Source organism: Leiobunum rupestre, chromosome 5, assembly GCF_980474605.1.
Source record: "Leiobunum rupestre chromosome 5, qqLeiRupe1.1.hap1, whole genome shotgun sequence".
In the NCBI taxonomy this organism is placed as follows: domain Eukaryota; kingdom Metazoa; phylum Arthropoda; class Arachnida; order Opiliones; family Sclerosomatidae; genus Leiobunum; species Leiobunum rupestre.
In genome coordinates this window covers 29,759,533-29,776,439 of record NC_143388.1, presented here as the reverse complement: position 1 = coordinate 29,776,439, position 16,907 = coordinate 29,759,533, and the positions used below count along the sequence as shown (strand labels likewise).

The following is a 16,907-nucleotide window of genomic DNA, read 5'->3' as shown; positions in this document are numbered from 1 at the left end:
TACGATCTGTGATAAAAATTGCTTTCTTTAGAGCGGAAACAACAAAAACATTTTCGGTTGCCATGGAAAATTTAATGGGTAGAGCAACGTCTCCTTTGTAATTTGTACACAACACGGCGTTAGCGTGTTTAAAGGCTAGCTGCGTTCTCCTTGTGTTTGTTGCTCCTAGTTGGAAGAACACGCAATTAGTATATATATAGCCAATAGCAAATAGTTTTCGGTTTATAGGTTACATAATAGTCCTACCTAAACAATTGGAGGAAAAACGGTAGTTGGCTGTATTACAAACAAAATAATCTGAGTCTGACAACACTGCCATCTGTTCTTGGCCAATTGGGAAGGTTTTTGCCTGGCAGCGTTGTTAACCTTTACACCGGAAATGGCGATTGGAATATTTTCTTAACTGATCGCCGGCTTTTTCAACCGTTACGTTAAATAATCGTATAAATCTTTGGTCAGCTTAGGCTAAATATAATAGGAAAGGGATACAAGATGCTTAGAAGACAGGGTAAATGCCTCCAGGTAGTGTACGCAGCCTTGGCGCATTGAGAAATGCCATCTGGTGTCATTTTCTCTAAATGCTAAACCCTTCCCACTATTAGATTTATCCTGAGCAATTTTATTATTATTTGAAATATAATAAAAGTGACTAAAAATATGGAAAGTAATTTTGTAAATGCAAGTTTGGTTCTGCATTATTATACGTTCAAAAACCAGGGAACTACTTTCTATCGCGGCGGAATACAGGTTATGAAAAAATCACCGTAATTAAAGCCACGATTACACTAGAGCTTAAAACCCAGTTTAGGTCGGTTTGAATGCCAGTTTTGAACGTGCGAAATCGCTTCACCCCGGTTCGCATATAGCCAAGGCTTAACGTAATTTCTAATAACGACCAGAATTTTTAAAATACTAAAATGTATCCCAAAACAATTAGTTAATCATGTTTACTATACAGTAATACTATTTGACATTATTTAGAAATTTATTCCCATTATTTTGGAAAATACGAACAGTTTTACTTCCCCGCCTTGACGTTTTGAAAACGATTCTAAGCGAACCGATTTGGACGAACCAACTCGTAGCCGCGTTAACACTAGACACTTTGGAAACGTTTTAAAACTGTTTCGAAAGATCAAATTGAAAAAGTTTGGTGTCGAATGTATTTATCGTATGCCTTTTCATACGGTTGACACCGAAAATGTTCAATTTGACCCTTAGAAACCATTTCAAAACGTTTCCAAAGTGTCTAGTGTGAACGCGGCAGAAGCGATATCTCACGCTGGTTTGGAAAACTAGTTATCCAAATCGAAGCGATTTTAGGAGTAAGTGTGAACCTGGCTTTAAAAAATCCCCGTAATTAATTTTGACTCCTAAAACCCGATTTCAGCTTGTACTGTATAATTAAACTTATTTTTAATTATTTTAATTGAAATGGGTGTAGCGCCCTTGACTGAAGAGGAAGAGCATTTGTCTCCCCAACACGCTCACAACTATGAATCTGGTTTCTCATCACACTACGCTACAGACAATATAGATATTTCTAGAGCTCCAGTTCACGCAGGGTGAGTGTTCCAAGTCCATGTTATACATTAGAAGCACAGCATGCATTATTTATGGATTTTTTAATTTGCCATATTACTTTTGTGAGTGTGATTATTGATAATGTACCGACTTCGATATTGTGAATGGTGTGATAATTTACATTTCTCAATTCAACAACAAAATTTGATGTAATAAGTTTAAATTAGGTGTCCCTGTTTACTCTGTAAAACATTTCTAAATTGGGTTATTATTTTTATATTTAAGATGTAAATTGTGCGTAGGAAAATTTTGGTTAATTTTTGCGATCTTACGTAGCTTTTATCTAAAGATGTCGCTCTTTGATTCTAAAATCTTCGTCCAACTTTTGCGAGATGATATCTACAGCACTATTCCCTATTCACCTTACACGGGCATGTGGCGCCACAGGTTGGATAATGAATGTTGCAGGATCTTTTTATGGAGAGGTTAGCGCACCGGCGTATAACGAATTACAATCCGTCAGAAGCGTAGTCTACTCCTTATGGGGGTAGCACGTAGAAGGGGAAATAACACCGTGTCTCGTCGCGTCATCTAACGACCAATAGTGGAAGTAATATGATTATTAACGCTTTATTTATGGTAGACTTACTAAAGACCACCTACCGACACGCCATCTATTGTTTCTTTACATTTTAATGTATTATTTAATATCTGTTTAAACATTAGGATATTTTGCTATTAAATAAGAATACAAAGTATTTGTATTAGTACAATAAAATCATTTATTTTAGATAGTTTACATATATGAAAGTTTTTGGGGTTCCAATATAGATGGCGCAAAACTCATCAGTGATATTTTTATCCCAATCGGAATCTGACGAAGGAGTTGCACAAAAAACGATAGTTCGCTGACTTCTCCATAAAAAGATCCTGGTATTGGGTAGATAGTTTACATGTATATTTAGATGGTGATCGTACGTGTAGGTACAGATATATTCAGTCTACGTACTAGTTATAAACTTTACAATTTGAATTGAGGATGGAAAAAGGAAACCACGTATTTTGATAAAATATTTTAAATTTAACAGCATTTACTGTTTCAAATATTTCAATATTTTAAAATCTATTTAAAGGTATTCGGTTTGAACGAATTTTTTATTATAATTTGCAAGATGTGGTTTTATTTTTCGTCAATTTTATCAAATTGTAAAAGTTGGACGGTGCAAACATTACAATTCCCAACCACAATTGAAACCAGCTTATTTTCATCATCAGTTCAGATGAACCTGGTTTACGTTAGTTATATCATCAGGTTAACCTGAACTCTCGATGAAATTAAGCTGTTTTTACGGAATTTTAATATTTCTTTTAAAATATTTTTGCCTCTTTGGATATTAGATAAATTTCTTGGCTGCCACATACCGTGTAGTTTTTCCCCTTTTTCAAATCTTCAGACAATTTTCGCATGATAAATATATTTTGCACGGTGTTGCGTGTGCGTGTTTACTTTGCAGATATGTTTGTCATTTATAAACAAACTTTGCAGGCATGGTTTGATAAATTTCAAAATTTGCTTTTTGTTCCAATTAAATGATAAGCACCATTGAAAATAATTTTAAAAAAATCTCCTAATTTGTGTTTTCAAATAATATTCTATAAAATCTCCAAATATACTGTCTATTTAGAGGGAAAAGGCATTTAAAAAAATACATATTCCTCTTCAAATGTTTTATGGCTGATGATTGTTATATTTAATCAAACTAACTTTTAATATATTGTGGCCTTCCCCCTGTTTTCCCCCTCAAAATGCACGCTGGATTCCTTGCTCTCAAATTCTAGCAAGTTAAAATGGAAGACGTAAGTTTCAATACCTTTAATATGTTCATAAGTAGATTTCCTTTGAATTTAACCCTCCTTGAGGCATACGGTGTTAATCCGGTATAGATTAGATATTGGTGATTACAAGTTGTATTGTAAGAAATCCGTGATCACAACCACTCATCCTAGCTGCAAAAGCCGCAAACGATCACACGCTATCATTTTCTTCAATCACGTGTTGTCATTCGAGTCAATTTGTGTCAAGCAATTGATGTTCATTTCTCACCATTTTGGCTGACGATCATTGCTTTAAGTGTATTTAATTGTACATTTTTAGGTGATTTAGGACTCTTGGAGGAGATTGGCGAGTATTTAAATATACTTGGCAAAGACTTAAGCATATTTTCTTCTATTTTAATCTCACACGGTGGAAAATAAGGACATTTCATAACCATACATTAAATTAGGCTAATAATTATCAATAAGCTAAGCCAGGAATCCATACCTCTACTTGGAATGCAGATTTTCGTCTCGATGTGGCTGACGGTTTTTTAGACGTCACTATGTTAACTTAGCTAACAACTACGTGCGAGGGGAGCGCGCGCAGAGGGGATTTTTTATCTCGTAGGCGGGGCCAAAGCCGTCAGAGTGATTTTACCATACACGATACCATAGGATAAGCATTCCAAGTAGAGGTATGGATTCCTGGCTAAGCTCCAAACCCCAGGTATCATCATATAGGTAAAGCGGGTAATTCATAAGCGTAATTCCGAAAATACCACTTTTCAATTTTAATATTTGGTATGAAATCGCTTCATACCTCTAGTCTGATCGAAACTAATCAAATATGGTCATCTTTAATTTTATTCTTTATTTGAACCACTACCATGTTAATTGGAGCACTCCCAATAGATTAAAATTTGATTTAATTTTAATTATTATTCAGCAATTTAAATCGTGATTAAATTAAGACTTAAAGAAAAAGAATTAATAAATTATATCAGTAAATAGCGATTGCTAAAGAAAATGGCATAGAATATTGTAAAAAAGTAATCTGTGGGTATTTTTATTTTTCGATCCACGAATTATTTACATGGCCTCTTAGAATGACCAGCGTCAGAACTAAAATTAATTTTCTGTTTCCTAACTAGAGACGAACTAGTTAGTAAAATTGGTCCTTTTCCTCATCGTCAACATACGTTATCATCAAAGAAATAGTTAATAAATCGATAACTTCATGTTAGCAGGTTAATTTTAAATTTCATAGTTATTTCATAGTTCACAAATTCCTTAACGCAGTTAGGGGCAGAGGGTCGTACAAGCATTACTAAATGTTATGTCAACTTTGATTAATAATAGTAGAACTATTATTAATCCAAGATGTGACGTATCATAATAATATACCTGAACCTAAATTAGCAATTATTTAAAAGTACATTAGCAATTTAATACTTGTTTTACTCATTTATGAAATTATGATTATAGTTTTCAAGCGGTAATTTTATGGGTGGTTTGAATAGTTGTTACGTAATTTTGTGGGTGGTTTGATTATTTGTTACGAAATTTTGGGGGCGGTTTTATTATTTCTTGCGTAATCTCGGGGGTGGTTTGATTATTGGTTACGTAATTTTGTGGTTGGTTTGATAAGTTAGGTAATTTCGGGGGTGGTTTGATTATTGGTTACGTAATTTTGGGGTGGTTTGATTATTGGTTACGTAATTTTGGGGTGGTTTTAATGGTTACGTAATTTTGTGGGTGGTTTGATTAGTTTTTACGTCAGTTTGGGGTTGGGGTCTTACCAAATGTTACTCTTCGTTACAAGGGTAAAGTTGGGCAAAAAAAGTTACTTCATTTTAAGTAATTTTTTTAAAATAAATCATCTAAGCAGTGAAATAACTCTATAACTGTATTAAATATTGTATATATTCATGATTTCATACCGAATATCATATTAGCATTATTGTATTAATTTAAATAAAGAAGCTTACAAAATTTCACCTCCTGTTTATCGTTTTCGACTACAGAACCGAATAACCCGGTAGCAGTTACGATGGGTGGTTAGTGACTAAACCAAACTAACCATCTTTTGCATGCTTGTGAACTAATAATACCGTGACTTCGTCAATCATACCACAACGGAACACGAAGTATTAATGGGCGTCATTTGCGCGATTAGTTTCTTGGTGAGCTTCATGGTGGACGCTCGAGGAGGAGCGATGCGGGGCTGCCGCCATTCCGGCGTCAGGGTCATCATCCCTCCTCGCAAAGCGGCGATGCCCATGAGGATCACTTGCCGATATCTGAGAAAGGAGAAACTCATCCACCCTCCTCCGCTCATGGAGGGCGAAGCGTGTGCTTCTCGTGTCCTGGAGGTTGGACCGGCTGGAGCCAAATTCTTGGGGTAAGTTGCCCATTTTGACACTTCTTTATAAAGTTGATATCAAATGCAGGGCCGGCGTGATGCGGGTGCAAAGGGTGCGGTCGCACCCGGCCCCGCGTTAGCTAGAATTTAAGGGGCCCCGCAAATTTACTTTTATATTAGAAAATAAATGATTTTGACAACCATTTTTTTTTCATTTTCAAATAAATTGTGGGACCCTTTCACCTATTTTATTATGCATCTAAAATTTCTAAGAAACCATTAAACGAAGCGGGAGACTATTTTTGTAATAAATCGGCCCCGCAGCGTAGTGGGCCAGCGGGCCCCCCGCTCGGTTTTTCACACTTTCAAGCATTTAACGGGAAATTCCTGGAAAACCCAGTTAAAGATAAGGTAACAAAAATGCAGGTGTCCAATGTCTATTTCCAATATCCAATATATGGGAAGAAAGTATACGAGCGGCGCAGAAAAGAAAGCATGAAGAAATTGCCGATAAATAGAAGGATGCGCCTTAAAATTTTTTCGAAAAAAGCAAATGTACTGGCACACTTATAAGCAACGAAATCTGTAGGGTTCACGAAGAATTAAGAGAGAACTTCGTTCAGTCATCGGGTGTGCGCGATTGAATCATCGTTCGAACGCGTAACTTTGTCACCAATCAATAATAATAATAATAATCAGCTAGGCTAATACCCAAGGCACCACCTTAGGCCTAAGTCAACAAGTGACTTTTAAAGCCATCTATCCAGGTGGCCGGGTTACAATGCGTAGGAGGGTGGTGGCCAGGTTAGAGCTGTTAGATTTCAAATTCCGGCTTTTTTAAAAGCCCTAAGCGAGATTTCAGAAAGAGCTTCAGATGTGAAAATTTGGATCGAGGCTCAGGGTTTATTTCAAGAACTTACGTCTTTTGATTTCATCGTTAGTTTGATTATTTGGTACGAAATGTTGACCAAAGTTAATATAGTCAGCAAAACCAAAAAGTGACAATGGACGTAGCGACTAAACATTTTAGCAGAAATTGTAATTTTTTTTTAAATTATCGTTGAATTGGATATACAACCATTTTTAGGGAAGTTAGGACACGAAAAAAAAAGAAAATGTTTAGTTATGAAGGTCCCGATGAAACAGTTTACAATGGTGAGGTTCAATTTAAAACGAATTATTTTTTAAAATTAGTTGATAATGCGTTATCCGCCATTTAAAATAGATTTAAACTGTACAGAGAGCACAAAGATGTATTTGGCTTCTTATATGGAGGGGGTGCAATAAAAAACATTTCGGAAGAACATCTAAAAAATTCTTGTAAAAATCTTGAAACGACGTTAATTGACGATGTAGACGGAGAAGAATTATTTGAAGAGTTTCAGTTGTTTAAAAATGTTATTCCTGTAACAGTCTTGACAGCTATTGATACTTTAAATTATATAACTAAAAATAACACGGTTGTACCCCAATATTGCAATAGCTTTGAAAATTTTGTTGACCACTCCAGTTTCAGTAGCCTCAGCAGAAAGATCTTTTTCAAAATTGAAATTAATTAAAAACTATCTAAGATCAACTATAAGCCAAGAGAGACTGTCATCACTAGCCTTATTGTCAATCGAAAATAAAGTGGCGAAACCCTTAGAGTTTGATGGCGTAATAAAAGATTTTTCTGCCAAAAGATCTAGATGTCATTTTAAAGGGTAAAGGTAACAAGTAACTGTTACAACTGTAAATGAACTATGAAAAATAAAATTAATGTCTCCCAATGTTAGAAACTTAAAATAGTGCAATATTTGATCAATAAAACGACGGGGGGTAAAACGGGGGGTAAAACGGGGGTGTGTAAACTGGAGGGTAAAGCTATAGGGGTTATGAAATCCGAAAGTCGAGAGCCCCGCAAGTATATTTCGAACCCGGCCCCGCAAAACACCAAGCCGGCCCTGATCAAATGTCTAATAACAGTAAACCTACTACAAAACATTAATAGTGTTACATTGTTAATCAGTTTAAAGCTAGTTTAGAGGTTTAGTTTTACTGTTAGATTCGAAAAAATGAGGCGAAAATGCAGTTTTATTTAAATTTGCAAACAATGTATTAGAATAATCGTGGAATGAAAACTTTTTTAAAATTTTTTTTTTAAAAATAGAGCTAATTTTTTTCCTTTGTCATTTTCCGGAAGATTTTACGTATTTTTCCGAAAAAAATTATAGACATTTTATATCGATAAAAAGTTAAAAACATTAAAACCCTTTAAAAAGGAAATTTATGTTTCAATTTTTTGTTTTTCCGATTCTACAATTCCGAAAAATTGTTTGATATTTTTCCGTATTTTATTTTTCTGGAAAATTTACAACTCTACTTCATAACAAAGCGTTTTCCATTTGATTGCTCGAGATTATCTCCGAATTTGACTCTGACGTCATAGATCTCGCCCCAATCGACTAAAAACCGCGTCCCATTAATATATTCCCACTCTTTGATATTTTTCTTCTGCTAGTAAAAGGAATTTTCGCGTCTTGTTCTGCTATTTTGCTAAAAAAATCTAAAAGGATCTTGATCTCGATCCGTTGATCTCGGACTTTCTCGGTTTTGGGCAATCTTGAAACACCCGAGAGTGAGAAATGAAACACGTGAAACTTTATCGGAGCATGCAAATGGAGCATAAAATTTGAGCGCTCGAGAGCAGTCAAATTGAAAATGCTATTAAAGTTGTTAATTTTCCGGAAAAATATAATGCGGAAAATATATATATATTATAGTTATGTTTAACCTTTCCTATAATGTCCTAAGCGTGTGCTTATTTTGTTTAACGGGTAATTAAGCTTTGGTGTTTTTTTAATAGAAGTATTTATTCCCTCTATTAATTTAGGAATAAAATAATTAAAGTCGCTCTAAATGACATTTTTTCCCTATAAACAATAGCTGAAAACTATTCGTGAGTTCTGAACCGTTCAACCAGTCCCCATGCGCACTATTCGGCAAAAAAAATTCTAGAACTACCCAAATGCAAACTATTCGCAGACAAGAACCTCTTGTTGAACCGTTCGGAACCGTTCTAAATGGTACCTGCTCAAGAGCAAGTACTGGCCGGAACTCAAGGTTGAAATCTCTAAAATTCGTCTGCACATCGGGCTGCGTACGTCAAATCGTACGAATCACAACTATTCGTCCAAAAGTTCTGAACTATCCAGAACTTTTGCGTGACGTCACAGCTTAGTCCTAAGCCGTTCTCTTAACGGTTCAGAACTCACGAATAGTTTTCAGCTAATTTGGAAATCACTCTAACAGTCCTAAAAAATATACTCTATTTATTGTAATTTTTTTAATTTAAATATTAACTAGACGAGTTGTAACTTTAAAGAATGGGATTGAAAATGGTTGCTGTTTGGCTAATTAAAGTAAAATAATGAAGATTTTATTAAAAATATTAAAAATGTTCTATGTTCCATATAATTGAGAAAAATAATGAAATTAAAATTTAATTTAATAAAAAATTTAAATCGTGATTTAAATTGAATTATATTAGGATTAAGTCGGATTACAATGATATTAAATTGAATAAGTATTGTCTAGATTACTATTAATTAAATAATAATTATTTAAATTAGGGGGGAAAATGTACTTTGAACTGTTTAAGTAATATGAAGTATTTTTGTTGCAGGCCAGTGATAATCGAGGTACCACATTTTGCTTCGTTGCGTGGCAAAGAGCGAGAAATAACTATTCTGCGGAGTGATAATGGCGAAAATTGGAGGGAACACACTCTAGAAGCTTCGGAAGAAGCTGTCCAGGATGTGCTTAACGAAAGTTTCGAAGGAGAAGGTACGTTCGCCCATTTCACACCGAGTTATTCTACTCCGCTATTAAGTTCTATGTCAAAAGAAATTTGTATTTTTCAATATTGAAATCATATTTTTCAAGGCTTAATGGGATTACTAAATCACATATTTAAGGTGCATTAGCGAATTTAACATTTCGGCCACCAGGATTGGTGTAAGATCTAAATCGAAAAATTATCTGCGCCAATCAACCTTAGTTTCTGCTAATCCTGGTGGCAGAAACGTGAAATTCATGAATACAGCATAAATATAAATTTATTATTCCTCTTTAAGCATAAAAAAAATTTACTTTTAAGTCTTTTACGAGTTTATCTCACAAAATAGTCTAATTACTTTTAATTGGAAGTAGATTACCTCCTAGTTGATTAAGTGCACGAAACGTTTAAATTAATTAATCTAATAACTGACGAAAATTTATTTTTATATTTCAAACAATATTAGATTAATATACGGACTTTTGAAAAGTGTATTTTTTCGACTTGGAGATAATGACTTGTTGAGGAGGGGGGGGGGTATGAAAAACGTCACGGACGTGTACTTCGTGGTCATCGGAAGACCTCAGTTTTAGGGAACCAATGAGATGATTTGATTTTCTTTATGAGGAAGAGTTTCCAAAATAACTAACTTTATGTGGTTTCTTTTCGCCTGTTCTCGGAGTAGAAGTGTTATCTTCTTAACCTAAAATGTTTTATTCGCCTGTTCCGGGGATGATAATTAATAAACTACAGGGTTCGTACACGACCTGGAAAACCTGGAAAAGTCAGGGATGACCAAAAAAAAATTGAAAGATGTATTAAAAATACATATAATACAATATTTTTGAAAATTTTACCCCAAATCATTTATTTATTCTACAAAAAATGTCAGGGAAAATTTGGCAATTTGGTCAGGGAAAACGTGGAAAATTCAGGGAATTTAATTCCGGAAATTTTGTACGAACCCTGAACTATTCGCTTGTTAGGGCTACTCTTTTTACTCCTTCTGAAAAGGTGTCAAGATATTATATCGGATTCTGTCGTCTGCTAGCCAGAATTTAGCTGCTGAAAACGTCACAGGCAGCCATTTTGGAAAAATGTTTTTACTATTACTCGAACTATTCGCCACCACAGAATCGGGGTAAAATGACGTCATAGCCTTATTCTTTTTACCCTACTCCGAAACCCCGGAACAAGCGAAAAGAAACCACCTAATAATAAATATATACTTACAAAGAGAGTACCCGAGGTGTAACACACCGGTTTTGTTCAAACTCGGGGGATTGGTAGACCTTCATGTAACTTGAAAAATCCTAAAGGGATTTTATTCAATGGGCAACGTTTTTGCCATGGCAACGAAAAATGTTCTTGACAACATAAAATAACATGGGATTTTGACCGATTCCCCTGTGAAAAAAAATTTAAAAAATTGATCAAAATGTGACCAATTTTTATCAATTTTTTTATAATTTTGGTATTTTAATTTTTTTCAATTTTGTAAAAATCCCATGTTATTTTCAATGGGAAAATTTCCATTTTAAGTTGTCAAAAACATTTTTCGTTGCCATGACAAAACCGTTGCCCATTGAATAAAATCCCTTTAGGATTTTTCAAGTTACATGAAGGTCTACCAATGCCCCCAGTTTGAACAAAATCGGTGTGTAACACCTTGGGTCGTCTCCTTGTGAGTACTAGCGTTATCATTTAATTAATTGACTAGTAATAACGCGCTTGACCCGCTTTAGATCTGAATGCACTGGATGATCTGAATACGAACCGTATCACTCGAATTCTGACGACGGATTTCCCTCAATATTTTGCGATTGTGACCAGGATTCGACAGGAAGTTCACGCGATAGGACCGGAAGGAGGGATGGTCAGTTCAACGGTGGTTCCGCAAGTCCAAGCCATATTCCCCGAAGCGGCCCTGACCAAGAAAATCAAAGTGGGACTTCAGGTAAACAACCATCATAACGGTCCAAATAACCATTCCAACAATGCCGCCATGGTCACCAACTCCTCTAGTATCGAGCTTTTAGGGACCACCCCGGTTGACGCGCCTAACGCCCAAAATAACCACAGAAACCCCAAATTCTTGAAGAAATTATTCGGCAGGAAAAAGAAGAAATCTAAACCCAAAAAGAGTGGCGGCTTTTTCGCGGATTTAGTCAGCAGAACTTGGCCAAAGGCAAATCTCTTTTCCTTCATGTGAAACACGCCGTCAAATGGTGAAATAACGTTTAATCGTATGCCTTGATCCATAAATTACAAATTTGGATAACAAACCGTACCTAAATTCATTACAGTCTGTATATATAGATTTTTTAATTTTTTAATTATATTTTAAAATAACGTGTAATTCTTAAGCTCTCTTTATACCATTTGCCTCTACTGAAGGTTACAATTACTTTTATTTCTTTAATTGTTAGTACAGAAGACCAATACACACAAGTCAAAGGTGACTGATTTTTAAATACGGCAACCGTAGATATTTTAAATTAGCTGAAAGCCACGAAAAATATGCAAATTTTTGCGTGTATTTTTAACGAATTATTGATCTATCGTTTAATATTTTTGCATAAAATATCCATTTTAATAACTAGTGTTCAAAAGTTATTTATTGAATCTGTATTTTATCCCTTTAATTTGGCACCATCTAGTTCAACTTAAAGCGTTAAAATCGAACCTCTAAGGGCGACGTTCTAAATGTTCAGTTAGTAATTTACTGACAGTACACTAAATGGGAATAATAGGGTAGTTAACTTAAGAGAAAACCCGTCATGAGCTTATTAAAATTAATTTAAAAGAAATGAGACATTAGAATATTCGTTCTTCATTAACGTTTAAATATTTAATTCGATTTCTTCAGAATTTGTTATCCACATTCAATAGTCATTGATTATGATTGAGCCAAACATTGAAATTGAAAATGAAGAGTTTTTGGTTCTTCAGTAGGTATGCAAATGGTATAGCCCTAGTATATTTATAGCTGCTTTAAGCGTCCAATTAACAATCACGCGGAGGATTTGAACTTGATTTTTGTACGCCATTTTCAATCATTTTCGCGTAAATCATTTGTTGGAAAAGAGTGCCTATAACACAATAAGATTGTATATCAAGATGATATTTTAGACATTTTGAGAGTTTTTGTTGGTGTAGTGCTAGATTATCCGTGTCCGAGGGTTGCTAGGTTAGTAAAAGGAAAAAACCCAGTTGCCTTGTCAAAAGTTAAAAATGTCATATTTCCTGTGTTTGAATTTGTCAAGTGCCATACATATTTCATCATGTTAGTAGTGATTCTCCTTTTAGAAATTTAGATGACTAAATCACCCACTATAAGGTTATTGTGGTTGTAACCGGAAATTACACGTGATACTCTTCTTTTTTTATATGGAAAGTAGTATTATTTATTTGCGTGAAAAACGGGCACGCATTTTAAACGTCACATTATCTTAGGTAGTTTAATTCCCAATAATTTATTATGTAAATACCAATATGTAAATAGACCCTTGTTTTGCAACTATAACTATAATTTTATCATGTGCCATATTTCACGTTTAATATTTTCCAAATTAACTTTTGATTGTCTTATCCGAATTTTATTGTCTTATCCGAATTTTATTCGCGTTATATTGTTTGAAATAATTTTAGAAAACTTAGACCATGGCAGTATTCTCACATTGAATTTAAAAGTGAAATATGTGTCATTCATTTACGGGATATTTTTAGTCAGTTACATCAATTAGTAATATTTGTGATAAATGGTCATCAGTTAGCGAATTAGATGCTGTTATTTTTCCCCATGAAAATAGCTAAACATTAATTTGATATCCAAACTGCATCATTTACCGTTAAATGCTTGTAGAACTAAATACTTCATTTGCTATAATTATTAACTTTCACTTGAGTTTTATTTCACAAAATGATATGGTTTGTAGTATTTGTCTAAATCATCTAAAATGTGTTCTACAAATCATTTTAAAATAATGCAAATATTTTTAGTTCATTTGAAATCGCTTCATAAATATGTCAGTATTATTTAACAGGGTATATTTGTAATTGTAGATATATATACATAAATGTAAAAAAAGGATTTGCCATAATTTAAGGTTTTCAAGAAAGTTTTCTTCAGATCGCATTACCCCTCTTTTAGCTTCCGTACTAAAAGGTTTTGAAATTCAGACTAACAATTCGGTTCATTCATTTTTACCGTAAATATACTAGAAGAGATTAAAGTGTAATTCCTAAGAAAATTCGATGGTTACTTTTAGCATTATCAGGGCTCCCACCATAAGCTTTAAAAAGTAGGGAAAATAGTTACTGTTTGCAATAAAAATAGGGTGAAATAGGGACCACATTTTTCAAAATTGGAACCAAATAGGGACGGTTGTAAAACAAAAATATATCTTTATTTCAACTAAATTCCAAAACTAACTTGGTATTTATATGTTCTCTAAATTTTACAACCTAACAGGGATGCTCTGTCCTACAACTTAAGGTAGCACCACAAGCTTGGTTACATTATTAAGTACTATGTTCGAACTATTTTATCGTGAATCCTCAGATTTAAAGGCCTTGGATTTCTTCTGCCTGTTTTCCTTTAAGTTTTCTTCCCGCCGCGCAAATATCCTGGTGGTAGGCCAACCGCAGAACACGTTGGCCTACTGCCAGGATATTTTAGCGGCGGGAAGTAAACTTAAAGGAAAACAGGCAGAAGAAATCCTAGGCCTTTAACTAATTTGTAAACAGTCCTGGAGCCGATGTTTAAAAATGTTTTAAACCTATAATGGTTTCCCTTAATTTCATGAAAATTGGATACTTTAGGGACCAAATCCCGCGTTTAGGGTAGATTAGTAGCTTAAAAAGAAAAATAAGGACTTTTTGTTATTTTAGGGAGCTGATGGGAGCCCCGCGTTATATACTTCACTGAAACGGTTACTTCTGTATAAATGTATTAGTCAGTTTAGGCGTGAGAATATCTTGAAAACCTTAATTTCCAGCCTGAAAAGTGTGAAAGTGTGCTTGGATCTGTCGAGTCATTTATGTTGTCATTATTTAATTGAAAAGAAATCATATCCATACTGTCCATATTTCGAGAATATAATGATAAAAGAAATGATAAGGAAACGGTAGTGGGTAGGCTTACTGTAACTAGCATTCAGACAATAACATTTGGTGAAATTGTATTTTTAATACTGTGGGACAAAAATATTCCATCCCCAGAAGACCTTTTTGCTTGGCCAATCACTAACAATTTTTCGTCCTAGAGATACGCTTGTTGAATTTTCATTCACTAATTCAATTGTTAATGCTTTTAACGTTGGTTGTTCGTGCTATATTCATTCCGATTACTTAGTTGGTTAGGCTATAATGTAATTATAATTCACAGTTCTTTCGAATTTTAAATTAAATTTGTACCAATTTCCTTCGCACTTTTAGCAAGTAAGCTAATTGTGTGAAATTCCCTCTGAAAACCTCTTACCATACCATTTTCCAATCGCCTCCATTTCCTTCTCCTTTACGCAAACTAAATTTAAACTTAATTGTCTTACGAATGTATATTTCTTCCTTACGTTTATTTCCCAAATTCGTATTCGCTGGGACAAAAATGAAAAAGTTAATATCGAAATTTGTAGCCAGTGCAACAGAACTAGCGACGAAATATATTGGCTTCACTAGCGAATAGTTTTTCTCGCAACGTTTACATTTGGGAGATACACGTGGTTCTTCTACGTGCCTATTCATTTCACTATCCATTTTCTAATCCTCCTTTATCACCATTCGTAAGAATATTTATCTCCATTTCAACCTCTTAAAATCGTCTAAACTATATTTACTTTTCCTTAAATTATTTGACTAAAAGTACTACTCAGTCTATTTTTAAAAGAAACCAACTACTTATTCGTAATGAGTATGGTACGTACACTTAATTCACTTGCTTTTAACTCGACATAACTTTATTTTTAACCGAATACTAACCTATAAAATAAATTAACTTTAAAAAAAGTGTTATAATATAACGTAGCCAGCAATCAAGGGAACGAAGCTTTTGATCCATGCTGAGAGTTTAAAATTAATTTATTTTATGGCTAGTCCTTTATGACGTAGACAATTCATATACGCTTCGTTGTTAAGCGAAAACTTTTGTAAAGATTAAGAAATATCTTGTAGTAAAAAAATAACTAATAAAGGCTTCTTCCTGAAATCTAATCTCTTGTCTCAGTCTTGCTTCTTTCTCCTTGAATGCTAGCTGCCGCCACTAACATGCCATAACACTTAAAGAAATAACTATATTCTTAGAATCGATTAAACCTTTTTCTGGTTTCCTCTGAATTCACTGGCCCCGTGTCATGCAATTCTTATTTTCATACAACCGTTTTCTTCATTCGTTTGCATGTTTTTAACTTGAATGTATTTTTAGGCTTTATCACTATTCCATCTTATATTAGGCTTTTCTCTCGTTCTCTGCGTGCGGTTTTAAAATACTGTGATTCCGTGAATTACTTAAAATTGAGCAAATAGACCAATTACGATTAACAATATGGTACAGGGTTCGTACACGACATGGAAAATCTGGAAAATTCAGGGAATATGAAAATGTTTACAAAAGGTCAGGGAAAAGTCAAGGAATTTGAAAATGCTCCCAAAAAGGCAAATATATTTTTGAAAGAATCTTTTTCAAGATTTTTACCTCAAACAATTCATTTATTCTACAAAAATGGTCAGGGAAAATTTTGAAATTTGGTCAGGGAAAACCTGGAAATGCCAGGGTATTTAATTCCGGAAATTTTGTACGAATCCTGTGGTAGCACCCATCGAAAATAGAATGCAACCTATCCATAAACACTGTTTCTCTCCAAAATGTGAACTCCGCCATGGCCGCAATTTTCTCTCATTTGGCAATGATTGGAGATGGAGAATTTGGCAAATTAATTTCATAAAAAAAGGAAAAAGAAAAAAAAAATGTCTTTATCTGCTTACTTCGTTAATGGCCTTACGCGGTTGAATTAATCTAAAATAATGAAACATTAGATTATTGAGTAAGTATAAACATTTTATTTATAAAGTTAACTTTATAAATAAATGTTTTTACTTAGGCAATAATCTCGTGTTTCTTCATTTTAGTTTAAATTAACTTCAGTCATCATGGCCTGATTTTTAATATGTAGCGATAAACGTACTCATTTATCTGTTATTTTTTTAACAAACCATTGTATACAGTGAAACAACGATAACTCATTGAATATGTTCATTTTCGATTTAAAATATTCGTATATTTTGAAAAATACTTTACTAACGTAGTTCACTGTAGCTATGTACAAAAAGTCAACTTTCTGTTTGTCGATTTAGGAAATACCAAATTAAAGAGTTAAATGGTTTTTTAGC

The 16,907-nt window shown here is 33.9% G+C and overlaps 1 protein-coding gene across 24 annotated transcripts in view; it reads left to right on the top strand.

The window, feature by feature from the left end:
• Positions 1-16,907, top strand: part of LOC149944083 (uncharacterized) — a 211,707-nt gene that overhangs the window by 125,476 nt on the left and 69,324 nt on the right. For 20 of the 24 annotated variants that reach the window (XM_090176756.1, XM_090176755.1, XM_090176754.1 and 17 more), the window contains 5 exons: positions 1,445-1,565; positions 3,364-3,381; positions 5,519-5,743; positions 9,369-9,529; positions 11,267-11,478. In XM_090176756.1, the coding sequence (XP_090032882.1) occupies positions 1,445-1,565; positions 3,364-3,381; positions 5,519-5,743; positions 9,369-9,529; positions 11,267-11,478 (737 nt within the window). The remainder of the gene's footprint in view (positions 1-1,444; positions 1,566-3,363; positions 3,382-5,518; positions 5,744-9,368; positions 9,530-11,266; positions 11,479-16,907) is intronic. The other 4 variants (XM_090176767.1, XM_090176748.1, XM_090176747.1 and 1 more) reach the window with 1 other exon arrangement.